Source organism: Leucoraja erinacea, chromosome 4 (assembly GCF_028641065.1).
Source record: "Leucoraja erinacea ecotype New England chromosome 4, Leri_hhj_1, whole genome shotgun sequence".
Taxonomy (NCBI): Eukaryota; Metazoa; Chordata; class Chondrichthyes; order Rajiformes; family Rajidae; genus Leucoraja; species Leucoraja erinaceus.
Window position 1 is genome coordinate 55,500,502 of NC_073380.1, and position 27,152 is coordinate 55,527,653.

The window sequence follows — 27,152 nt, forward strand, 5'->3', positions numbered from 1 at the left end:
TCTGCCATGAGGTCTGCAGATTTTCAGTCACCTACCTGCTCACTGTTAAGATTTTCTACAGCTTTTAATAACAAGTAAAGCAAATGCATAATAACTGCACAAAACTAGCATTCAAAATGCAATATTTCTGAATAAGATGACCCCTTTATTATCAATCCAATTCAGAAAAAATTGTGACTATATATATTTTTTAATCACATTTTGATACATGTGGCAGCAAAGAAATATTCTCTAAACATACTGTGCCCAGGTTCCATTCCGGAGAACTTCCTTGAGCCTATTTCTCTGTTAGTCAAGAACTGACTTCTCCGAAAGTCCGCTTTCTATAGTTACCCATCCAGTCATTAATGAACACCATAAAACATTTTATTATTACTGCTAGGATAAAAATTAATGGAAGAATTTGAGTAAAGTCAGATTTCCGTAAGTCATGTCATTCACAACCAGGAGAGCCGCGGTATATTATTTTCGTCAAAACATGGTTCTGAAAGCATAAGCAAGGACGCGTCTCACCCCTGTTACTCTCTCTTCTCTCCTTTACCACAGGCAAGAGGTACAGAAGTGTGAAAGCGCACACCTCCAGATTCAGGGACAGTTGTTATCAGCAACTGAACCATTCTATAAACAATAGATTGTTTAAGAAGGAACTGCAGATGCTGGAAAATCGAAGGTAGACAAAAGTGCTGGAGAAACTCAGTGGGTGCGGCAGCATCTATGGAGCGAAGGAAGTATGCAACGTTTCGGTCCGAAACCCTTCTTCAGACTGATGTAGGGTTGGGGGGGGGGCAGGAAGAGGAAAGGAAGAGGAGGAGCCAGAGGGCTGAGGGAGACCTGAGAAGGGGAGGATACAGTGAGGGCTATCTGAAAATGGAGAAGTCAATGTTCATGCCGCTGGGGTATAAACTGCCCAAGCGAAATATGAGGTGCTGCTCCTCCAATTTCCGGTGGTCCTCAATCTGGCCATGGAGGAGGCCCAGGACCGAAAGGTCGGATTCAGAATGGGAGGGCTGAGGTCGAAGTGCTGAGCCACCGGGAGATCAGGTTGGTTATTGCGGACTGAGCAGAGGTGTTCGGCGAAGCGATCGCCAAGCCTACACTTGGTCTCACCGATGTAGATCAGCTGACATCTAGAACAGCAGATGCAATAGATGAGGTTGGAGGAGGTGCAGGTGAACCTCTGTCGCACCTGGAACAACTGCTTCGGTCCTTGAATGGAGTCAAGGGGGGAGGTAAAGCGACAAGTGTAGCATTTCTGTCATGCTACACTTGTCGCTTTACCTCCCCCCCTTGACTCCATTCAAGGACCCAAACTAGGAAGGGCAGTTTTTCATGCAGTTTCCCTCTGTTGATTAGTTCAACAAATTTGGAAGTTACTTTGGAAATTTACTCAGGGTTTAATATCTGAACTTAGACCACATTGAAAGCTATCTTTTAAAATAAGACACAGCTTCAACACAAAATGCAACTATTCCCACCCACACTCTTAATCTTGTCAACCTTGTCATTCAGAATAGGCAACTGAGTGGTTTTCACAAATTAGAAATGAAAGTAAAATACTCAAACATCTGCTAAACTACTATGATCCTCTAATTGGCGCTGAAGTCCCTATTGATCCTCACTGCTATTTTGACCCAGTGGTCAATTAACATGCCATGCACCAATGGAAATTACAATCGTGACTCAACCAAGTCAGCGTGAAGTAAAATAATTCAGGTCAAGCAAGCTAAATGAGCTGACAGCAGATCGGCAAGCCTGTTTCTTTCCCTTGGAAAAGAAAACAAGGGATATTGTCAAGCGAGCCTCCAATTTGCTACCAATGAGTAGAAGAAAAAATGAGGCAAATATTCAATATTCAGACTCCACAAAAATATCCAAAATGTCGCTCTGTGTTACCAGAATGTTATGCAGTTGCTATCCAGTTTACTAATAAGGGACATATGCAAATGATCAACTGAAGCTATATGAAAGGCTATAATTGTAACATAGAATAACTAAAGCCCACGGTGACTTGACCATTGAGTTCCATTTCACTAGTTTTATATGTTTCATACCTGGGAATTTCAATCTACTTGGACCACTTATATAACATCCTCGTGTCTGCAGGTGACTGACCTCCTACTAGGAGAATATGCATTATACTTCCTCAAATCTGCAGATGAAATACAGTATTGTTTTCATGAATGATTACTATTATGCTGGTGACTAATGCTTTTTATTATTCTAGTTTGAGTACATCACTTTTCAGTTTTTGTTTATTGTTATGAAAAAAGACACGATGGAGAGCTTTCAAAAGAGGTTGTGATTATGATAGTTGAAAGATCAGACAGCCTTTTGGAGGGAGAGATGGACAAATAATTGTATACAGTAAGCGAATGGACACCTCTGGGGAAAGGATGGGAGCATAAAGGATTTGTAAAATATGGAAAAGAATCCTAAAAATGGCCGCGGCAATGGAAATAAGGGAGAATGTATTGTTTAATGACCTGCTGATAACAGCTACCTCATGTTTTATGCATGTTTTTATTTATCCGTTTTTAGAATAATGCTTGTTGATTTAATACCAAAGCCTAATTTCCATGCTCGTATTTTTTAAATAATGGGATCAAATTTACCCCAGGCAGCGTAGATATGTGCAATGCCTGGCCAGTTACAATACAGTGCAACAGTGATGGCATTCACCGAGCCTTACCCATACCCTCGCCTCTGCCTACGTCTCTGATTTAATCAGCTGATGTGGAGGACCACCACTCCCAACAGCCTCCCTCCCCAACCCTCTGCCTACGTCATCTTGAGCAAGCGGAATGTTTATTTAAGATATCTTTGCTGTTGTTTTTATCTTTATAAAATGAGCAAGGTACAAGAATATTGGCGGTCATACATGAGCTATTTATGTGATAAACAGAAACTATAAACTTTCAGAAGAAAGCTATAAGGAAAATAAAGATAGGTATACATAAATTGAACAACTTAACGTAATGCTTTCATGTTTCAATCAGAATCTTCAGTTCCCAGTGTAACATATTAAGCATATGTTAATAGATAATTTAACCTTTTCCATATTATTTTCTTCTGAAACCTCGATTACCATTATACTTCCTGTCTCTCTCTTGAATGATAGTCTACAGCAAGTTCTTAAGTTCAACATTTTCTCAAGATTTGTTATCAGATCTGATTTGAGCAAAGCAACAGGCAACATCAATGTTATTTTTTCAGTAAAATAGTTCCTTCATGAATCTATGGGATCTAAATAAAGGAATGAGTATTGTGGTTTTCAAAGCCTATATTTCTAGGGGAGAGAAATCATGTGTTCAATAGAGAACAAAATATGGCAGTATCCACGAGTAGATAATAAGATATTTCATTGTTTTTTACTGCAGATTTAACTGCAGACCAATTAACACTTTATTATCTTGCTTTTAAATTCATATCTTAGATAGTAGATTAATTTTAATTATTTTTCAATAGTTTCTTTAGTTGATGATCTACTGCTAAAATGTTCATCCATCACTTGACTGCACATCCTTGCAATACGGTTTCAATTTCATAAATGATAAACTTCAGAAGTTTCACATAAATAATAAATGCCTCAACACGGAACATTCAAAACTTGGCAAACTAGGAAAACATTGGCAGTAGATGTATCGGCAATATTTCGGGGGGGGGGGGGATTTATTCCCCAAAGTAGCATTTTTTAGTTACTGCTCTTATCAATTTTCAAATTTGATCCAAAGCTCAGTCCAAGGATTTTGAAATGATAAAGAAAAATATAAAAGCAATTAATCTCTATTTTACATGTAAGTATAACTCCCGGAGGAGATAATTTCTTTTTTGCATGACCATGAGTTTTGAATAACACTAGAGGGCAGCAGAGGAGATGGAAACGTTCAAAAGCAGCAGTTTGTATGCACACAAATTGCAGATACTTTTCTGGCCAGAATAACTCTTCCATAACTTCCCAATGTTATAATTTAAGGCATACCGAGGAAATGCAGACAGTTAACTCAAACAGAATTTTCAGAAATGTTGATTAAACCCATAAGGATTTTTGCTTATGGTTTCAGATAACATAAAATAATGCAATTAAAATCAAAAATCTGTCTATCACCTTTACTAAATCTTCTCCTTTGCCTTCCTCCTGCCCTACCAGCCCAAATCCTATTCTAACAACACCACTGCTCACACATAAATCATTACCTTGAAAGGAATTTTTCTTTAGGATCTACTCTTCTTCAAATTTACCTTCTCAACACATTTCTTTGCAACACTTTGGAATGTGAAATGCTGGTGATATTGAGGTGCGTGGGTTAAGCTAGTTTCCAATTGAAGGTGACATTCTCTCAGCTATTCAATTATAGGTCAACAGTTCTTGGCTAAGATTCAACAGTTCTCTGGCCATCTGGAACGAGGGTCCGCTCCTGTAATCATGCAGCAAGAAGCTAGGCAGTCAGCAACTAACTGATTTGTACCTCGCAAGACTCTAGCACGCAAATTGGAATCTGTGGGACAAAGGAAATACCATGCAAAAAATTCAGCTCAATTTATCAGCTAATATATGGTAAACAAAATTACTCTAGTTTTCAGGCTCTTGTTGGAATTAGGCATCGATAGCAATCAACCATCTCACCAATAAAATACTTGTCAAACTGAGGCGACCAAGTATATATTTGTATAATAAACCTTGTTTCTTGGTCCAAATGAACTCTATATTTATTCTTTCGGACTTCCTTTAAGCTCAAAAGCTTCACTCAAATATTCCACGATACTAGATGCCAAAATGAGATGGCTGCAAAATTAATACCAAACTCTTAGTTACACTACTGAATCTTCAAACATTCTCATTACAGAACATCTGGAAACAACATTTTGTGTTGGTTTTCCCTTCTTACATGCAGCTGTTCACAGTTTGCTGCTTCCAAATGCACCACCAAAGCCATTATTTTATGATGTCACAAAAGTACAAATGCTACACCAAAACCACCTTTGGTAGTACAAGTTGATATGTGTGTGACTGAAAGACTTCAGTGGATAATTTTCTAACCATGTTCCCATTGAGGTAATTTACTCACCAGAAGAGCACATTGGAAATTAAACAGTGAAAAAGTGATCTTCAATACAGACAGTGATACTCCCAGCTGGATGCTTATTTGTTTTTTGTACATATATTTCCTGTGGTAACATTTTGAATTATGTGACTATTCAGTTTAATACCTCAGAATGAAAATTTTGATCTGGAAGAGTTACTCTAGATTCACCAGGAGAATACAGTGCACCAAAACCTCAGAACATTTTTATTCCTACAGATTATACATCTGAAAATGTATAAAGAGCAAAGACCTGATATCAGGAAAGTCAAAATAGTCATCAGCTCATTTAGGGGGAACTGAATATAATATTCATGATGTTGCAACACTCATTCATTCTTTACCCTTATTCTTCAATCTAGAAGTGGGAAATTCTGTGAGATATTATTTTGTACCTGTATGGAAAAAGCTTGGGATGGTGGATTTAATGTGACATTAACTGCTCGAAATCTTGTGAGACATTCTTGGCAAGCTTCACTCAGATGGAACAGTAAAATGCGCTGCAGTGTTTTAGCCGACAGCAAAGTTAAGAACTGGCAAGACTTGCACATACCAGTCAAGGATGTGATTCAAGATCTTCTGGAAGGGAAAACAGGGCTTTATTGCTTAAATAGCTCATTCATTTCATTCCTCCTCCCCTTAGAAAATGTTATGTAATATTCAATTGATTCTATATATTATAAACTTAAAAGATCACCTCACAGAAATAACATTGAAACTTAAGAAAACGGAAATAATGTAAACATTTCAAAGTAAATTTAAATTATTACACTCAGAAAAATAAAAAATAGAATGCCACCAGCATAATCAAGGTTGTTGTTCTGGTACAAATTGATCTCCCTCCTAAGCTCTGATTCATCATTACCTGTAATTTGCCCAACAATGGTGGTGTCGTCCCTGAATTTAAGGATGGAATTGGAGCTCTGTCCAGCTACACTGTCATTGGTTGGTTTAGTGTAGGTGGAGCAAGGGACTGAGCACACAGCCATGAGGTGCCCCTGTGCTGATGGTTATCGAGGAAGAGTGTTGTTGCCAATTCACAGATTGTGGTCTGTGGATGAGAATGTTGCAAAGGGGTGCAACGAGATCCATTTCCCTGAACATGGTAACAAGTTTGGAGGAGATAATGATGATGCATGCCAAGCTGTAGTCAAAGAAACATAGAAACATAGAAAATAGGTGCAGGTGTAGGCCATTCGGCCCTTCGAGCCTGTACCGCCATTCAATATGATCATGGCTGATCATCCAACTCAGTATCCTGTACCTGCCTTCTCTCCATACCCACTGATCCCTTTAGCCACAAGGGCCACATCTAACTCCCTCTTAAATATAACCAATGAACTGGCCTCAACTACCTTCTGTGGCAGAGAATTCCAGAGATTCACCACTCTCTGTGTGAAAAATGTTTTCCTCATCTCGGTCCTAAAAGATTTCCCCCTTATCCTTAAACTGTGACACCTTGTTCTGGACTTCCCCAACATCGGGAACAATCTTCCTGCATCTAGCCTGTCCAACCCCTTAAGAATTTTGTAAGTTCCTATAAGATCCCCCCTCAATCTTCTAAATTCTAGCGTGTACAAGCCGAGTCTATCCAGTCTTTCTTCATATGAAAGTCCTGACATCCCAGGAATCAGTCTGGTGAACCTTCTCTGTACTCCCTCTATGGCAAGAATGTCTTTCCTCAGATTAGGATGAACAAACAGCCTGTGTTTGGTTTAGTTTAGAGATATACCACGGAAACAGGCCCTTCAGCCCACAAAGTCCTCGCCGACCAGCGATCCCCACACATTAACACTGTCCTACACCCACTAGGGACAATTTTTACATTTACCAAGCCAATTAACCTACAAACCTGTACGTCTTTGGAGTGTGGGAGGAAACCGAAGATCTCGGAGAAAAACCACGCAGATCATGGGATGAACGTACAAACACCATACAAACAGCACCCGTAGTCAGGATCGATCCCGCGTCTCCTGCGCTGCATTCGCTGTAAGGCAGCAACTCTACCGCTGTGCCACAGTGCAAGCGGTCCAGTGCAGAGTAAAGAAATTTCTCCACTCAGTCGTAAATCTCTTGCCCTGCAATCTGCAACCTGTCATTCTCAGCATCCTAGCCAAGGGAAACATCCTTCCTATATCCAGTTTTCTAGCCAAGTGAGAAAATGTTATGCTTCAATGAGATTCACTTTCTCTAAACTCTGGTGAATACAACCCCAGACAACCTAATTTCCACTTACACAGAATGAATCACCTGAATGTTTGATTAAACTTTGTTGAACTCAACAGCAGAGAATATATCCTTGCTTTAACAAAATGACCAAAACTACACACAACATTCCAAGTGTGTTGCACCAAGGCTCTTCATTGTGTTTGGGGCAAGAGGCCTGGCTCTTGTTATCAGAATAGGGAAAGAAAACATTTCATTGAAAGATAAAAAATACAAAAGCTGGAAACATATACTGTAATATGTGGGGCGAGAAGAATAAATCTTTTCATATCGATGACCTCCCATCAGTCCTGATGAAAGATCTTAAATGACAAAAGTTAGCTCTGTTTTTGCCTTAACAGATAGTGTCTGACCTACTGAAACTTCTCACCATTTTCTGCTTTTCTCCCCCCGATGCCAGCATCCATAAAGTTTTTATTTTGTTAAGATTTAGTTACCAAAACCAGCTTCTTACTTTCTAGTGTTGAGGTTCCAAAAAAAGTAGCTCTTTAAAATAGTAATACCCTAGTTAGGCTTCAGAAGTTACAATGTAAAAGAATGGTCTTCATGATACTCACAAGTTTTAAGACTGTTGATTTGCCTATGGAGAGTTATGAGTATGTGGGACTTTACATGAATAGGTGGTAACAAAACAAGTTGTGCTTAATAACATTTCTAAACGGCCTTTTTAAAATAAATTCAGGAGGCTGCCTTAACCAACTTTCAACATCAAATGATTGAAAATTGCAGATAACTCCATCGGTTGCTTACAATCATTAAAAATCTCCTTGTCAGTCAAAGACTGGCAGCAAGATTTTCAGTGCTTGAAAAGCATCTCCTGATCTTTGTTTAATTATGTAGAAAGGACCTGTAGATGTTGGTTTATACTGAAGACAGGCACAAAGTGCTGGAGTAACTCAGTGGGTCAGGCAGCATCTGTGGAGAAAAAGGATGGGTAACATTTCGGGTCGGGGTATAGACCCAAAACGTCACCCATCCTTTTTCACCAAAGATGCTGCCTGACCCGCAGAGTTACTCCAGCATTTTGTGTCTATAATTTGTTTAGTTGTATTCTGCTATATCCCATTAGACCTGCAAAAGCACATAGGTAAGAAACACAGCTGCATTTATATCACGTATCATTTTACTACAGAAAATCACTAATAGTGATTGTCCTCATTTGGAACATGACTTGTTTTAACATCTTTGACGGCAAATGGTAACCAAAGCACTTCATCAAAGTAAAACCATGGAAACTGTAATGCGTGCAAATAGAGTAGAAATTACCAGCCTACTCTTTTCAGGGTCCGGTATAAATATTTGGAGATGTTTCCTGCAAGCTGCCAGGCAACGGATCACTCCTTCGCAGCTGCACACAATGAATATTAGATTCACATCATACATCAAAAAACACATCGGGGAAAAAAAGTAACCACGTGTAGTAATGCTTAAACTAACATTTAAACTTTGATATTGGAATTAACCTTCTGTGGAGCACTCTGCTTGTAATTTTTCTTAATTAAAACAACCTGTATAATTACCTCAGCAGCAGAGTGCAGCTATCAAAACAAGCCATTTTGACAGAATACATTCCCATCTCCTTAGTTACTCATCATCTGTGCAACAACAATTTCAGGATACTACATCTATTCATTTGTTCTCAATTAGAGGGTAAGGATGTCTTTTAACTCATGGACAGATACCATGGCATGATTAAATGAAAATCATTTTTCGTCACGTGAAAATCTCCCTCTGTGTGAAAAGCAGCCTGCTAAAAACATGCAAGAAAATATTTATGTTCTTCACTCAATCTAACCTCAAAATGTGTACATTTGAAAACAAAAATCAACCTCAGGAAATGATGTGTCAGCGGTTCTTTGAAAGCTTTATCCATGATTTCCTGATTTGATTTCATCTTCTCACAAATGCCGGTTTTAACCAATGTAGCCTGTCATTAGCAAAGTGATGTAACCAACATGGAGGGCGCTCTCAAGACTTCAGCATACCCTCCCAATCACTGTCTGCCAAGAGAATAATATATTTTTTGTTGACTCAAAACAAAGATCTAATGATTTCAACGGCAGTAACAATTGAACATATAAAGCATGTGATCATGGTTGGATAAATCCGATGTTAAACTTAATTGCTCAATTCCATTCATTGGTCTAATCTGGTCACTCAGTAGGACCAAGGTATTTTCAACACCTATGCTTATATTAAAAAGCATATAAAATTTACAGATTTCTCATGATCTCCCTTTACTTTTTGACAAGCAAACTCTGGTTAATTCTGGTATTTTATATCTCAGTCACATTTAAAAAGGGGCATTCACAGTTTGTTGTCACAGTTTGTTGCAAACTTTTTAATTTGCAAAGAGTGGGCATTTTGAGGTTACCAACTGAAAATCCAAATATATTATCTGGAGCCTGGTCCTTTATAGTGTATACTAAATTTAAATAAAATATTTGATTATATCTGGACTGTTGCTGCACATAAACCAGGTTGATACGATATCAGAACAGGATACTGAACAATCGAGAAAGAGAAAGCTGAATTGTGATAAAATTGCTGATGGGTTTGATTTGATAAACTCGACAACTTGATCCAAGATGACGTAGAAAGCAAAGAGAAATGTAGCTAGGTGGGAAATACTTAAAATGAGCATGAATATTAGTTATTTATACAGAGACTTAATGAATACATAAACACATGTATCACAACTAAATCGAATATCATTTGGTTGGAACACTTACTGAGTTGTCATCATCATCTTCAAGTTCTCTTTGTTGCTCCTGATGTCTTTTTGCTTTGATTTCCATTGCTTCAATTATTAAATCTCTTAGAATTGATACAGATTTGGCATCTTTAATGAAAGGGTGCTGCATCAAGAAAAAGAAACATAAACCAATCAATAAGAACAATTCGCTCTCAATACGTGGAAACAGTCTAATGTAAAGATGAACAAACCTTGCTTCATGCTTTGGGAGGAAAGGATGAAGGGTAAACTGCATTTTTGTGCAGGTTATTTAATCACCATATATATGCACACTAAATGTAGACGGATCTTTGTATTTAAACAATTATTTTTAGTGTGTTAAGTTAGAATCACCAAATGGTTTAATGGTTAAATACGACAGAGTTGAACAGCCAGCAAATGCTCTTCATTCCTCTTTCATTTGTTGTCTTCTGTTGGAAGTCAAGTCCAAATCAAGGTCAGGTGGGGACACAAACGACTTTGCTGTAACACTAAAGTAGAGTAACAGTTGCTGGTTGGGCTTATGCATGAATAATTACTCCTTTGTGAGATATAAATCTACCAGCGCTGATGGTATTTTATCCTGCACTCCACCATCTTGAGGGCGGGAAAGCTTTTTGGGGTGGAAGGATGAAGGGGAACAAAATCCTGTGTAATGAAATATTTGGAACAGATTATATTGAATGTGAATTACAACACTGGCATCATTAAATATTCGCTGTCTGCAATTGTAAATTCGCCCATGTAAAAGCTTATCTAATAGTTGATATGTAAGATCAGTAACTTTAAAACTTAAGACAACAAAATGATTTTTTGTTGAATTATTAAACAAGATTAATGAATAGTTACAAATGCCAATATCAATTATAGATAAGCAATGTATACATGGTTATTTTCTTTTTACAAGTTTAACTACTCAGTATTTTATAAATTGCCATAAATTATTAGGCTTCAAATTCCTTTATGCATCTAAAAGCATCGGTTTCAGTAGGATTCCAATTCAGTTGGCTCCCATAACAAAATCCATCAGCACATTTCCTGCTTCATGATATTTTTAAAAGATTTATCAAAATAAGATGCACGGTCATAAGGGACCAGCAAATTATTTCAGTAATCGTTCGTTATTCCCTTATCCGTGAAGTACTAAAATATTTGGAGTTTGACAGTCAATTTGTGAGCAATTAACAGTCAACATGAATTCTTAACTCAAATTGGATATACTGTATTTACTTGTTTTAAAAACTGTCCCCATTCAACTCCATCATCAGCAAGAATTTGGAAGCGCACAAAACAATTTTTGTAAGTCCATTTTAAGAAATTTGCTTTGGTATTTATGTGCATCTCATGTGCATATGCATTGAGGATATTGGGGAAGGCAGGACTATAAAACCCCGGATGCCTGGACGTGAGTCAGTCACTCTGCAAGATCGCGAGGGAGAGGCCACGACTGTCATTCAAAGCTGTGAATCAACTGAACTGTGAGTCTGCAATGCACTTACAATAAATGATTTGTTAGCCCTTAATGACAATGCCATGAGTTGTTTGGCCTGCTGCCCTGCCTGTGCTTGAAACTGTAATGCTTTATTAGGTCCAACTGTGTTTGGAAGGAATAAATACTTTATTAGGTCCGACTGTGTTTGGAAGGAATAAATGCTTTATTAGGTCCGACTTTGTTTAGTTCAAAAGTCCCGCTCATTTCATGACTTCTGCTTAGCGGACAGGTCGCGCTGATCTCCGGTAATTTCCGGTAAGTGCAGAGGTCACGCTGATTGCGGAAGTGCCGCTGACTGCGGAAGCCCCAGAGTGGAGAGGCCACGCTCAGCCATGTGAGCAGATTCAAGAAAGTTTACTGTCATATATATGGTGAGTCGTGTGTGTGTGTGTGTGTGTGTGAGTGTGTATGTGAGTGTGAGTGCGTATGTGTGTGTGAGTGTGTATGTGTGTGTGAGTGTGTGTGTGAGAGTGTGTGTGAGTGTATGTGTGCGAGTGTGTGTGTGTGTGTGTGTGAGTGTAAGTGTGTGAGTCTGTGTGTGAGTGAATGTATGAGTGTATGTGTGAGTGTATGTGTGAGTGTGTGAGTATATGTGTGAGTGTATGTGTGGGTGAATGTGTGAATGCGTGAGTGTGTATGCGTGAGAGTAAGTGCATGTGTGTATGTGTGTGTGTCTGTGTCTGTGTGTGTGGGTGTGTGTGTGTGTGTGTGTGCGCGCGTGAGTGTGAGTTTGTGTGTGTGTGTATATATTTGAATTGGTGGAGTGGTGGAATATTGGGACCAATGGGTCCCACTTAGCCTAGTACATATATATGTAAAACAAAAAGAATGCTAGAGGAATTTAGCAGATTAGGCAGCATTGATGGAGGGAATAGACCGGTGACGATTTGGGACAGGACCCTTCCTCAGACTTTGAAGTCGGACTTTGAAGTCTGAAGAAGGGTCCAAACCAAAACGTCTCCTGTCCATTCCCTGCCCTATGGGCCTGTCCCACTGTACGAGGTAATTCATGAGCTCTCCCGAGTTAAAAAAAATATCAAACTCGTGGTAAGTACGTAGTATGTACGTAGCGGCTATGTCGGGGCTCGTGGATGTCTTGTAGCGGTTTGTAATGCTAACGGCAGGTAATCAGGAAACGCGGGACGTCAGGGACAGTAGAAAAATTAAAGCGAAGAAGTACAACATAGCAAAGATGAGCGGGATGCAAGAGGATTGGATAATGTATAAAGAACAACAGTATATAACAAAAAAGTCAATACGGGGAGAAAAGATGAGGTATGAAGGTTAGCTAGCCAAGAATATAAAGCAGGATAGTAAAAGCTTCTTTAGGTATGTGAAGAGGAAAAAATTAATAAAGACCAAAGTTGGACCCTTGAAGACCGAAAAAGGTGAATTTATTAAGGGGAACAAGGAAATGGCAGATGAGTTGAGCAGGTACTTTGGATCTGTCTTCACTGAGGAGGACACAAACAATCTTCCTGATATAGTAGTGGGCAGAGGATCTGGGGTGACGGAGGAACTGAAAGAAATCCACATTAGGCAGGAAATGGTGTTGGATAGACTGATGGGACTGAAGGCTGATAAATCCCCAGGGCCTGATGGTCTGCATCCCAGGGTACTTAAGGAAGTGGTTCTAGAAATCGTGGATGCATTGGTGATAATTTTCCAATGTTCTATAGACTCAGGATCAGTTCCTGTGGATTGGAGGGTAGCTAATGTCATCCCACTTTTTAAGAAAGGCGGGAGAGAGAGAACGGGGAATTATAAACCAGTTAGCCTGACATCGGTGGTGGGGAAGATGCTGGAGTCAATTATAAAAGATGAGATAGCCGCTCATTTGGATAGCAGTAACAGGATTGGTCCGAGTCAGCATGGATTTACGAAGGGGAAATCAAGCTTGATTAATCTTCTGGAATTTTTTGAGATGTAACTAGGAAAATGGACAAGGGAGAGCCAGTGGATGTAGTGTACCTAGACTTTCAGAAAGCATTTGATAAGGTCCCACATAGGAGATTGGTGGGCAAAATGAGGGCACATGGTATTGGGGGTAGAGTGCTGACATGGATAGAGAAGTGGTTGGAAGACAGGAAACAGAGAGTAGGGATTAGCGGGTCCCTTTCAGAATGGCAGGCATTGACTAGTGGGGTACCGCAAGGCTCGGTGCTAGGACCGCAGCTATTTATAATATACATCAATGATTTGGATGAAGGGATTCAAAGTAACATTAGCAAATTTACAGATGACACAAAGCTGGGTGGCCGTGTGAACTGTGAGGAGGATGCTATGAGAATGCAGGGTGACTTGGACAGGTTGGGGGAGTGGGCAGATGAAGTTTAAAGCAGATAAATGTGAGGTTATCCACTGGTAGCAAAAACAGGAAGGCAGATTACTATCTAAATGGCGTCAAGTTGTGAAAAGGGGAAGTACAATGGGAACTGGAGGTTCATCAGTCTATGAAAGTAAGCATGCAGGTACAGCAGGCAGTGAAGAAAGCGAATGGCATGTTGGCCTTTATAACAAGAGGAATTAAATATAGGAGCAAAGAGGACCTTCTGCAGTTGTACAGAGCCCTAGTGAGACCACACCTGGAGTATTGTGTGCAGTTTTGGTCCCCTAATTTGAGGAAGGACGTTCTTGCTATTGAGGGTGTCCAGCGTAGGTTTACAAGGTTAATTCCCGGGTTGGTGGAACTGTCATATGCTGAGAGAATGGAGCAGCTGGGCTTGTACACTCTGGAGTTTAGAAGGATGAGAGGGAATCTCATTGAAACGTATAAGATTGTTAAGGGCTTGGACACGCTAGAGGTAGGAAACATGATGTCCAGAACCAGGGGCCACAGTTTAAAAATAAGCAGTAAGCCATTTAGAACGGAGACGAGGAAACACTTTTTCTCACAGAGAGTGGTCAGTCTGTGGAATTCTCTGTCTCAGAGGGCGGTGGAGGCAGGTTCTCTGGATGCTCTCAAGAGAGAGCTAGATAGGGCTTTTAAAAATAGCGGAGTCAGGGGATATGGGGAGAAGGCAGGAACGGGGTACTGATTCGGGATGATCAGCCATGATCACATTGAATGGCGGTGCTGGCTCGAAAGGCCAAATGGTCTACTCCTGCACTTATTGTCTATTTTCTATTGTCTATTGTGAAGTTTTTTCAGCACTGTGAAAAATGTCCACGAGAGCCCCGAGTACCTACAAACAGCTATTACCGTAATTCTCCGAGTTCGAATCAGGGGAAACTTGGGAGAACTCTTGAATTACCTCGTACAGTGGGACAGGCCCTTTACCTACTGAGTTCCTTAAGTACTTTGTGCTGTATTGCACTGGAGTGCACCAGGATGTCACCTGGGATTAAACTTTTCAGTCACAGTGCCCTCCATAATGTTTGGGACAAAGACCCAACATTTATTTATTTGCCTCTGTACTCCACAATTTGAGATGTGTAATAGAAAAAAAATCATGTGGTTAAAGTGCAAATTATCAGATTTTATTAAAGGGTATTTTTATACATTTTGGTTTCACCATGTAGAAATTACAGCTGAGTTGATACATGGTCCCCCCATTTCAGGGCACCATAATGTTTTGGACACATGGCTTCACAGGTGTTTGTAATTGTTCAGGTGCATTGAAATGCCTCCTTAATGCTGGTATATGAGAGCTCTCAGCACCTCGTCTTTCCTCCAGTCTTTCCATCACCTTTGGAAACTTTTATTGCTGTTTATCAACATGAGGACCAAAGTTATGCCAATGAAAGTCAAATAAGTCATTATGAGACTGATAAACAAGAATAATACGGTTAAGAGATTTCAGCCAAACCTTAGGCTTACCAAAATCAACTGTTTGGATCATTATTAAGAAGAAAGAGAGCACTGGTGAGCTTACTAATTGCAAAGGGACTGGCAGGCCAAGGAAGACCTCCACAGCTGATGATAGAATAATTCTCTCTATAATAAAGAAAAATCCCCAAACAAATGTCCGACAGATCAGAAACACTCTTCAGGAGTCAGGTGTGGATTTGTCAATTACCATAGTCAGCAGAAGATTTCATGAACAGAAATACAGAGACTACACTGCAAGATGCAAACCACTGGTTATTCGCAAAAATAAGGTGGTCAGGTTGCATTTGCCAAGAAGTACTTAAAAGAGCAACCACAGTTCTGGAAAAAAAGTCTTATGGACAGATGAGATGAAGATTAACTTATATCAGACTGATAGCAAGAGCATAGTATGGAGGCGAGAAGGAACTGCCCAAGATCCAAGGTATACCACCTCATCTGTGAAACACGGTGGTGGGGGTGTTATGGCCTGGGCATGTATGGCTACTGAAGGTACTGGCTCACTTAACTTCATTGATGATACAACTGCTGATGGTAGTAGCATAATGAATTCTGAAGTGTATAGACACTGCTCAAGTTCAAACATATGCCTCAAAACTCATTGGCCGGCAGTTCATTCTACAGCAAGACAATGATCCCAAACAAACTGCTAAAGCAACAAATGAGTTTTTCAAAGCTAAAAAATGGTCAATTCTTGAGTGGCCAAGTCAATCAGCTGATCTAAACCTAATTGAGCATGCCTTATGAATGAAAGAATGAATGAATACGTTTATTGTCATTGCACAATACTGTGCAACGAAATTCCATAACATCTCCTCCGGTTAAAAAAAAAATACAAACACGACAACCATTGACACATATGTACACTTATTAGTAAAATAATAAATATTTAAAAAGAATTTAAAATAATTTGGCGGCATTTCTTGGAATTACATTTTGCTTCCCCAGTGTTCTCTGTTGGAATTAAGCTCTTTTATTGCACATGGGTAGAAACTATTTTTTTAGAGACCTGAATCGCCTCCCAGATAGTAGCAGAGTGAAAAGGTGGTTTGGCAGGGTGGGATGTGTCCTGCTTATTTATGCTGAAGAGAAAACTGAAGGGGACACACCCCCAAAACAAGCATAAGCTAAAGATGGCTGCAATACGGGCCTGGCAGAGCATCACCAGAGAAGACACCCACCAACTGGTGATGTCCATGAATCGTAGACTTCAAGCAGTCATTGCATGCAAAGGATATGCAACAAAATACCAAACATAACTACTTTCATTTACATTACATTGCCGTGTCCCAAACATTCTGGTGCCCTGAAATGGGGGGACTATGTATAAACACTGCTGCAATTTCTACATGGCGAAGCCAAAATGTATAAAAATTGCCTTTATTAAAATCTGACAATGTGCACTTTAACCACATGTGATTTTTTTTCTATTACAAATCTCAAATTGTGCAGAAGCAAATAAATAAATGATGGGTCTTTGTCCCAAACATTGTGGAGGGCACCGTATAAGGAATGACACGTCAGACGAGAGATGGTATCAATATTTAGGACCCAATTCCAATATAATGACCCATTACCAAAAAAAAGAGATACTGGGAAAGATATTGAACAGACAAGTCAAAGAATGAATTTTAAGAAGGCTTTGGTGAGGAGTTGAAAATAATAAAACTGCAGCTGTTGAAAATCTGAAATAAAAACAAAAAATGTTGGAAACACTCAGCAAGTGAGGTAGCATCTGTAGAAACAGGAACAAAGTCAGGTCGAAAGCCCTTTATTCAGAGAGGAATGTGGTGTCTTGTCAAAATTAATGAAGAGAATTCCAATTAAATTTTATTTTACTTTTCTGTTTCCTTCATGTATCTAATGATAACATTCTTTTATTTGTATATGAATAATGGCAAGACCCAAGATTTAATTACCCATATATTTTTCGATAGCAATAGCTGCTGAATAACAATCATCAACATTACATGGCCATCAAACACTTCGATGATCAAAGGTCAGAGACTTGTGTATTTTCATTTCATAGGTTCACTCAATTTGGCACCGCTGGACTGACCAGTAATATTATCTTGCTATTTGTATTAGTTTCTTGTTATCTGTTTATTTTCATGATTTGCTCAGTGGAAATCCCTGGTGATTTTCCTTGCCCACTTGCCCCCGCCATTCTTCATTGGGAATATATCTCATCTTAAACCTTTGTATCATTTCTTTTTGTACTTGGCCACTGAAAATATTTAGCTATCTCCATTATTTGCAGGATGTTTACATTTCTGATTAATGCTGTACCAGAAAAGTATTCATTATTTTCTTTGAACAACCTCCTTTTGAGAAATCTATTTTAATAATAAATGTACATTTTCTGTGTTGTCTTTTCATTTTAAGCTCTAGTTATTTAGTTTATTGTCACATGTACCGAGGTACAGTTAAAAGCTTTTATTGCGTGCTATCCAGTCAGCAGAAAGACTATACGTGATTAAAATTGAGACATCCACAGTGTACAGATACACAATTAAGGGAATAACGTTTAGTGTAAGATAAAGTCCAATGAAACTACAGCAAAGTTTCTCATTTTACAAAACAGGACACTTCAGATGACTCAGAACCACAATTTCAGTCACTGAAATAACTTTTCAAAAAAATCAACAACGTTATCTTGACTGCATGAACTTGTGAATAGCCTTTGGAGTAATAATTAATCTTTGGTCACATACAATAAAATATCAATTAAGATTTCATTGAACTGCCACAAAAATTGATGGCTGTAAAATAAACCTGGAATTAAAAGCTTGTGTTAGAATTGGCAACCGTGAAACTAGATGACTTGTAAATCCCATCTGTTCATGAACGTCCTTCAGGTATAGAAATCAGGGATGCCATCCTTACCTGCTCTAGCCATGTAGTTGATTCTCAACTGTCTTCTTCATTCAGAAATAATTTGGGATGGAAAATAGATACTGGCATTATCACTGCTGCTCACATCTCAAGAATAAATAAGGATTTATTAAATCTCAAGATTTAACTAATTTAAATCTTGTAAATACTCTGAAAATAACCATATAGACCGAAAAGCATGGATAGCTTGAAGACGAATCAAGTGAGAGCAGTGTTATTGAACTGTATCAAATGTTGCTGAGGGACTGAGGAGATTTGGTGAAATTATAACACTCCACACTTGCAGTACTTTGGGAGAGGCAGTCTCTGCTCAAACCATATAAAAATGCAAAAACAAACAGTATCAGTATTTTGTGGAGATTTTGTGGAGAGATGCTCCAGTGAGAATAGTCTAAGCACTGAGCTTTGAAATACGCAAATCAACAAAGGAAGTGCTAATGTCAGGTTGACAGGGACAGGGTGTCAGAATTCTCAGTTTCTTGAGAGAAATGTAGAAAAATATTACTCCAGAGGCTTAAAAGGCACTGAATCCTTACCAACAGTTTGTGGTAAGGAACAGAACCACAATAAAATATATCGATTCAAAGAGTTTGATTCTTGAGCCAAGAAACCTGATAAAAAATAGATTTTTTATTTACCGAGGAGTACTACAAAAATGGCATTCACTCATGCGATTAATGGCTGAAGAAAACAAGCTATGAAACACAACATTAGTCATCTGATAACTTGACTCAGCATCACTCGTCTGCCAGAAAGTTGGTTCAAATTCTACCAAAAAAAACGTGAATGAGAAATCTAGGCTGGCACATCAGCAGAAAGCTGAAGAAATTCTGCTGACACTGTTGATTGTTCACAATCATTGTTGATTGGGAACATAACTTGTTAGAAAAATATTACCATTAATGTATGATAATTGGTATTAGTGTTGGTTTATTATGGTCACATTTATCATGATAAAGTAAAAAACTTTTTTGCCCACCTTTCAGGCAGATTATACCATATACGAGTGCAATCATACCATACAATAGGTAGTACAAAACAGTGCATAATAAAGTGTTGCAGCTACAATGTAGACTAAAAGAAAAAGTGCAAGGGTCGTAACAAAGTACATTTGAAGACCGGGAATACTTATTTTGCATATGGGAGGTCTATAGAAGAGCCTGAACAGTGGGGTAGAAGCAGTTCCTTAATCTGGTGTTCAAGCTCTTGTGTCTTTTGCCCAAAGTTAGAGGAGAGAACAAAAGAATGACTGAGATGCGAGTGGTGCTTCATTACGTTGGCTGCTTTCCTGAGGCAACATTGTTTAGATACAGTCTGTTGGGGTGGGGGAGGAGGTTCATTTGAGTGATTAACTGGGATTTGTCCACAATTCTGCAATTTTGTGCAGTCTTCCGCAGAGTAGTTGCCACACAAAGCTGTGCTGCATTCCAATAAGATGCTTTCTTTTGCACAGAATCATTAGAGTTACTGGAGACATTTGAGACATTGAATTCTGAAAAAGTGGAGGTCTTGGTGTGCTATCTTGGCCGTATCATTGATGTGGTTAGACCACGACAAACTGTTGGTGATATTTACACTTTGCAACTTGAAGATCTTAACCATCTCCATTCATGCACTATTTGTGCAGCCTGGGGTGTGTACTCCATCCCACTGCCTGAGGTCGATGAGTAACTCCATCAATATGCTGACATTGAGGGAGTGGTTGCTGTCTTGACACCATGATGCCAAGCGCTCTAAAAATCTATCACCACATCTAGATCTTCTTAATTTCACCTGCCCCCATGCTTAGTTTACAATCTCCTAGATCTGAAACCTCCAACCAGCTAAAATAGTTGTTCTTCTTTCTACCCTTTCAACTCCCCTTGTTAACCTTCAGGAAATCATCCCTTAACCTTCCAAATTATAGGAAATATAAAGCTAACATGTAATTTTTCAAATTAATTCAGTCCAGCTGTCATTCTAACAACCTTGCTGCACTGCCTCATGACTTCCAAAGGTGTGGTAGTCATTCAGTAACCTAGATGTACAATTTCCTCTGAGATGATCACAAACTGCAGTAACAAATGCAGATGATCAGCTGGTATTAATTAAGATACTAAATCAATAAATGATTGCATACCATTCATGAAATCATACATTCCTCCAAGATTATGCTGCACTATCAGTGAAAAACCTTCAACAATAAAAGCTCAGGATGTTATTCAAAGTCAGCCAGTGATGGGGATCAGATTGACATCTATGGGAAAGGGTACTGTCATAGTACACATGGCAAGAATAAACCAATATCAAAATCAATCTTTCACTTCCTTAACATCTTTATTTCATTACGACTTTCCATTATTTGATGGGATGACTTGTCAATAATAGACTTTGTCTACGTTTTACATCCACACCAATTGACTCTGTTGCTGTTAACATTCTTTTTCATGTCGTTACCAGTCTGTTCTTTCCAGAGGTGAAATATTTCCACTTTTTTCCTGTTTCTTTCAAAAAGAGTCTTTACTTTGTCTTCTAACAAATGTATTCAATCTTGTGTTCAAAATACCTATCGTCACACTATTCCAATAAGTCTTCAAAATAAATAGGTTAATTACAATGACTAAATACCGCTAGGGGCGCCGCATTGAAGGTGCCTCTGCCTACAGTCTGTCCCTTTTTTTCCATCTTTTTAAAATTTTAGTTTGTTGAATCAGTTTCTTTTGGGGATATTTTAGTTTTTCTATGTGGGGGAGGGGGGCAGGGTAAGGGGGAAATCGCTTCCCAGTCGCTTCCTGGCGGGGATGCGACTATTTCTCCAAGTCGCGTCCTCGCCCCCCTCCTCACGGCCTACCACTGGATCGGAGCGGCCTTTCCTACCGGAGACCGGACCAGAGCTTCGGCGGCGCGGCGCTGGATTCACCGCGGAACGGGCTATACCTACCTGGTTCGCCATTTGAAGCTCTGGAGCATTGGGCCTGCAGCATCGTCATCACGGAGCTGTGGTTCGCGGAGCACCCAGCGCGGATGGCGCTGACCGACATCGCGGAGTCCCTGGGGCCCTTTGCCGCAAGGACCGCTTGCTTGAATCTCCACCTGGTGCGGCCTGGGGACGTCGGGAGCCGCGGACTCCGGTGGGAAGCAGACGGTTTGGAGGTCCAAGCCGCTAAGGTTGGCCTCCCGTTCCGACGTCGGAGTTCCAACATCCCGGCGAGTGGGCCTGAGCGGCGGGCCACCCGTAGCGGCGACTGCAGAGGGCTCCGGAGGCCCCGACCAAGGGGTGAACGTCAGGAATATTAGAGGAAGATGACTGACTTTGGTGCCTTCCCTCACAGTGGGAAACTTTGATTCTGCTGTGTGGGGATGTTTTATGTTGAACTATCGTGTGTTGTGTTCTTTATTTTTATTGTATGGCTGTATGGTAATAACATTTCATTGTGCCAACTGGCACATGTGATGAATAAATGTATCTTGTATCTTGAAAAATACATTTCACCTTCTACCTCTACCCCACCCAATTTCATATCTGCACACCAATGTAGATGTCAACCCACAATTTAACTGGAGGAGGATATAAGAACGTTCCCCCTCTCAATGATGGCAGAGCCCAGCATTGCAGGGGGAAAGGCAGAAGCATTCACAACTGTGTTCAGCCAGATGTGGCAAATGAATGATTCACTGGCTTTCTCTTGACTTCCTCATCACAAAAGCCAGCTGCCAACCAATTTGATTCAGTCCGTGTGAAAGGCTGTTGGTACTGGATATAGCAAAGACTATGGGACTATCCAGCTGTGATAGTGAAGACCTTGCCAGAACCAGCTGTGCCTCTGGCCAAGCTGCTCCAGTATAATTACAACACTGGTATCTACCCAGTAGAGCAGAAAACTACGCAGGCATATCCTATTCAGCAAAAGCAAGACAAATCTAATTTGGCTAATTAGTATTTGATCTGGACACTTTCATTCACTAGCAAAGTGGTGGGATTTCTCATCAAGCGTTATCAAGCAGCACTTTACTCACTGATGCACAGTGTTGGTTTCCCAAAGTCCACTCGGATCTGGCCATCATCACAACGTTCATACAAACAAAGACCAAAGAACTGAATTCGAGTGATAACGTGAGAGTACCTGCCTCTGACATCAAGGCACTTAGATAAAACTCTCAATGGACATCAAAGTGAATGCATATAGCTGGAATCATACCTCAGGAAAAGTGAGATGACTATGATTTTCAGAGATCCATTATCCCAGCCTCTGAACTAGAGTTCCTCAGTGCAGTGTTCAAGGCCCAATAATCTTCATTTATTGATGGCCTGATAGTCATCATTAGTTTGAAAGTAGAGAACTTTGCTGATGATTGTGCAATTTCAATTCTAATCACTATCGCTCAACAAATATTATGGCCACAACTGCATGCCATAAGACCCAGAGAACATACATAGAAAATATGTGCAGGAGTAGGCCATTCGGCCCTTCAAACCAACACCGCCATTCAATATGATCATGGCTGATCATCCAAAATAAGTACCCCATTCCTGCATTCTCCCCTTATCCCTTGATTTTGTTAGCCCTAAGAGTTATATCTAACCTCAGACATGGGCTAATAAATTTAAGTAAGATTTGTACCTCAAAAACGCAATGACCGTCTCCCATAAGAAACAGTCCAAATATTTGCCCTTGCTTTTCAATGACATTATCGCCAAGTCCCCCAGCTTCATATCCTGAGGGTAACAATTGACCCAGCCATGAGCTCATCCCTGAGTGCCGCCAATGACAAGACACACCCAGCTACTGCAGTTTAGTTATATCCAAGATCTCTGTGGGAAGCTAGAGAAGAAATTGAGAGATCCCTGGTTGAGATATATGCATCAATTAGCCGTAAAACTGGACGATGGCTTATGTTGAGCCTTTATTTAAAAATAAATCGTGGGACCATAGACCAATACAGGGGTGGGGAACCTGCGGCCTCAAGGCCGCATGCAGCCTTCTAGGCCATTAAGTGCGGCCTGTAGAACAAATCCTTTTATTTTTATTATATGTTTTTGTTCGTCTTTTATTATTTTAATTTAAATCTTAAAATTAACGTATTTAAAATACCAGAGTAAAAGAAGATTCAACTAAATAATCCTCCCCGACTGATGGCCACAATTAAAACATTAGTAAGTCATGAGGAATATTTTAACAAAATAATGTACATTTTGAAGTATATCTAGTTGAAGTTTATTGGATGTGGCCTTATTAGATTACAGCTAACTTGATGCGGCATTCCAACATGAAAAGGTTCCCCACCCCTGGACCAGTATATTGAACATATGTAACAGGAAGGTTACTGGAGGGATTCTGAGGGATAGGATTAGTATTGGGTTATTATTATTACATCTTGAGAAGTCAAACCAGGGTAGGACTTTCATTGTGAATGGAAGAGCTCTGGGAAGTGTGGCAGAGTATAGTATAGTACCAAGTCCCCAGAAACTGGATTCACAGTGAGGTAAGATGGTGAAGAAGGCCCTTGGCATACGGGCCTTCGTCATTTATGACATTGAGTATAGAAGTTTGGATGTTATATTGTAGTTATACAATATTGGTGAGTAGTGTGTTCAGCTTGGTTACCCTGCCATGGTAAAATTGGAATTAAGCTAGAAAATGTACAGAATAGATTTAGGAGGATGTTGGCAGGACTTAAGGGACTGAGTAAAAAGAGAGTGGTTGGGCTCTCTCGGACTTTATTCCTCAGAATGTAAGAAACCAAGAGGTGATCTTATAGAGATGGATAAAATCATGAGGGAAGATATACACAAAAAGCTGGAGTAACTCAGCAGGACAGGCAGCATATCTGGAAAAAAATTGTGACGTTTAGATTCGAGAAGAAGGGTCTGAGGAAGGGTCTCGACTCGAAACATCACCCATTTCTTCTCTCCAGCGATGCTGCCTGTCCCGCTGAGTTATTCCAGCTTTTTGTGTCTATCTTCGGTTTAAACCAGCATCTGCAGTTCCTTCTTACACAAAAATCATGAGGGAAGTCGATAGGGTGGATGCACACAGTTTTATTTCACCAAGGTTGGGAAATCAAGAAGACATAGGTTTAAGATGAAAGGGAAATGATAGCAACCTGAGGAACAAGTTTTCTTGCACAGAGGGTGGTGAGTATATGGAATGAGCTGCCAGAGGAGGTTGTTGAGGCAGGTACAATAACAACATTTAAAAGACATGGATAGGAAAGGTTTTGGAAGAATATGGGCTAAATGCAGGCAAAAGGTCCACGCTTAGATGGGCAACTGGAATGGCATGGAGGAATTGGGCCACACACCTTGGGTCTGTGCTACAGGGCTCCCTGACACCCCTTCCAGATCTTATGCAGGACTCTCCACTTTGAATGGTTGTGGTTAGACTTCCTCGAATCTTTTTCTCTGCCCAGCCAGTCATCTCCATAAATGATAGTGCTTGGAATAGTGCGTTTGTTTTGGCAGTCTATTATCAGATGTGGCAATGAAATGGTCAGCCAACTGAGTAATGAACTCCACTGTGCTGGGAATGTTGATCTCGGAGAGGATGCTGACAATGTTTCACTTATCATCCTGGTGCACTTAGAGAATTTTGTCAAAATAGCATTGGTGTGGTATTTTTCCAGTGCCTTTCATTGCTTACGGTAGGTTGTTCAGCTCTCAGACGTTTAAAGGATGGTGGGAGTAACTCTGCACAATAGACCGTGAGTTTTGGGTTTGATCTTGATCTTTGTGCATGCTTTACTTCAATTGACCAATGGCTTTGCTGGCACATTTTAAAAGCTGTGGTGTGAATATTATTGAAACAAAAGAACTATAACTGCTTTCCTATATAAATAATGTAAAAGTAAGGACTACATGTTCAGAGACACATATCTCCAGGTACGTCTCCTCCCCAAATATTGCTTATTTACCAATTTGTTTATGTCATCACTGACTGCTTGAGGGGAAACCAATATATTCACGATAATCTATCTTTACATCGTTATTCAACAACTTGCAGCGCCTCTATGTCTGGAATGAGATATGCAAACTTTGTTAACGTGAAGCATGAGGTCTGTGTTTTATAAACTCTATAGTCGTTTTGAAATTCAGACACAAATTTGGATTTGTTGCAACAGCTAAAATAATCCAAAACACTCATTATATGACTCCATGCCAGAATAAGAACTTCCCTGCTTTCGCCTTGAGGCAAACACAGACTAACTTGTGTTAATTTCTCCAGTGCTGAGTTAAATTATTTGATGTGAATCGTGAATTTGATCTAGATGAATTGTCGTTGACCAAGAATTTGAGGTCAACAGCAACTACCTGTTCTAACTGCTGTCTTCCAAGTGAAGGTCGCAGTTACCTGGAGTGATCCATACAACAAGGATTTGTGGTGAAGAAGCGACCATAGCCCTTGGAGCTAAACCCTACGACTTTCCACAATATGTTGCACTCCTGTTGGATGGAGAGTGCCAGAACAAATTTTATTCCTAAAACAAAATGAAAACATTTTGGCATCTGATTAAGCATTAGCTGGTTGTCAAAGCTGTGAAATTACTTACAATGTTTTTCATTTCCAATGTTCAAAATCAGTTTAAAAGAAAAAACTAGAACACTTTAAAAAACTGCTCTCCAAGAAAGAAAAAAATTTAAAAAGATCCCAGGCAGTTCAAACTTAAAAAAAAATGCTGATTTTAAAAGAAAACATTTAAATTAACATATATGGGGCCAAATCCTCCTTTGAAATGAATGGGAGGCATTCGCTGCATTGGAGATTAGTGTCGATTCCCTTGCTAAGTGCTGAGACCACATGCTGGACTCTGTCCAACATCAGAGCACAGTCGGCAGAATTGTGGCAAATTGCTGACTGCAACTTGGGGGCTTCCACGTTCAAGTGAAAATCCCAGAGTTGCTCACAGTTATAAGCAAATTACCTGCCAGATCCCCAAAGTTGTGGGAATCTGGCAGGTTACCTCAAACTCACCATGTAAATTGACCTTTGGACAACCTTAATGTGAATTCAATTGGGCTGCATTTGTTTTGCTTTGTGCAGACCTCCTGAGTGAGATCACATGGAGTTGACAATATAATGAAGATGTGAACTCTAATAAGTCTTTGGAGGGGAGCACTGAATGGTATAACAATGAATCAATGTTTCTATATTGCATACTTTTCCAATTGTGCACAGGATCTGGCTAATAAATCATCTTCTGTTGTAAGTCTCAGGACAAATTCACTCCACTGTCATTGTGATCTGTGCCTGAATGTCATTGTAAACTCTGGACAGTGATTACAAGGAAAGTTGACTTCAAATGGTATATGCTCATATCCTGGGAGCATCGTGAATGCCTTACTGCAGTCTGATGGCTGCAGCTATTTTTTTTTAAATATTCATTGTTAAGATCTGAGCACTGCTGGAAAGGCCAGCGTTTATTACCCATCTGTAATTTGTCCATGAGAAGATGTGGTGAGACAACAAGTGGAACTGATGCAGTTTTCCATTGAAGCTATCCCCACAGTGCTATTGGGCAGACATTTCCAGGAATTAGACCCAGTAACGATGAAGGATCGGTGATATATTACCAACACTGCGACTTTGAAACGAACCTGCAGGTGATGGTGTGCAACACAACGGCTGCCCTTTCCTTAATGGTCTGAGAGGTGCTGTAGGATAGCTTTGGTGATTAATTGCCTTGTTGCACACTACATACATTATATGTTGGAGGAAATCAATGCTTAGAACGGTCGATGGGGTCTTCATCAAACAGTTTGCTTTGACCTGGATGCGGCACTCATCACGGCAAGTGGACGGTATTTCATTGTAGACTTGACACGTCTTGTAAATGGTGGGAAGGCATTGGGTGTCAGGAGGTGAGTGATATATCCAGCCTTTGACCTGCTCATGTAGCCAAGGTATTTATGTGACTGAT

General features: G+C 39.8%; 1 protein-coding gene across 1 annotated transcript in view; it reads right to left on the reverse strand.

The window, feature by feature from the left end:
* stk3 (serine/threonine kinase 3 (STE20 homolog, yeast)) overlaps positions 1–27,152 on the reverse strand; it is a 252,149-nt gene that overhangs the window by 88,535 nt on the left and 136,462 nt on the right. The window contains 1 exon segment of the mRNA XM_055633459.1: positions 10,040–10,165. Within this exon segment, the coding sequence (XP_055489434.1) occupies positions 10,040–10,165 (126 nt within the window).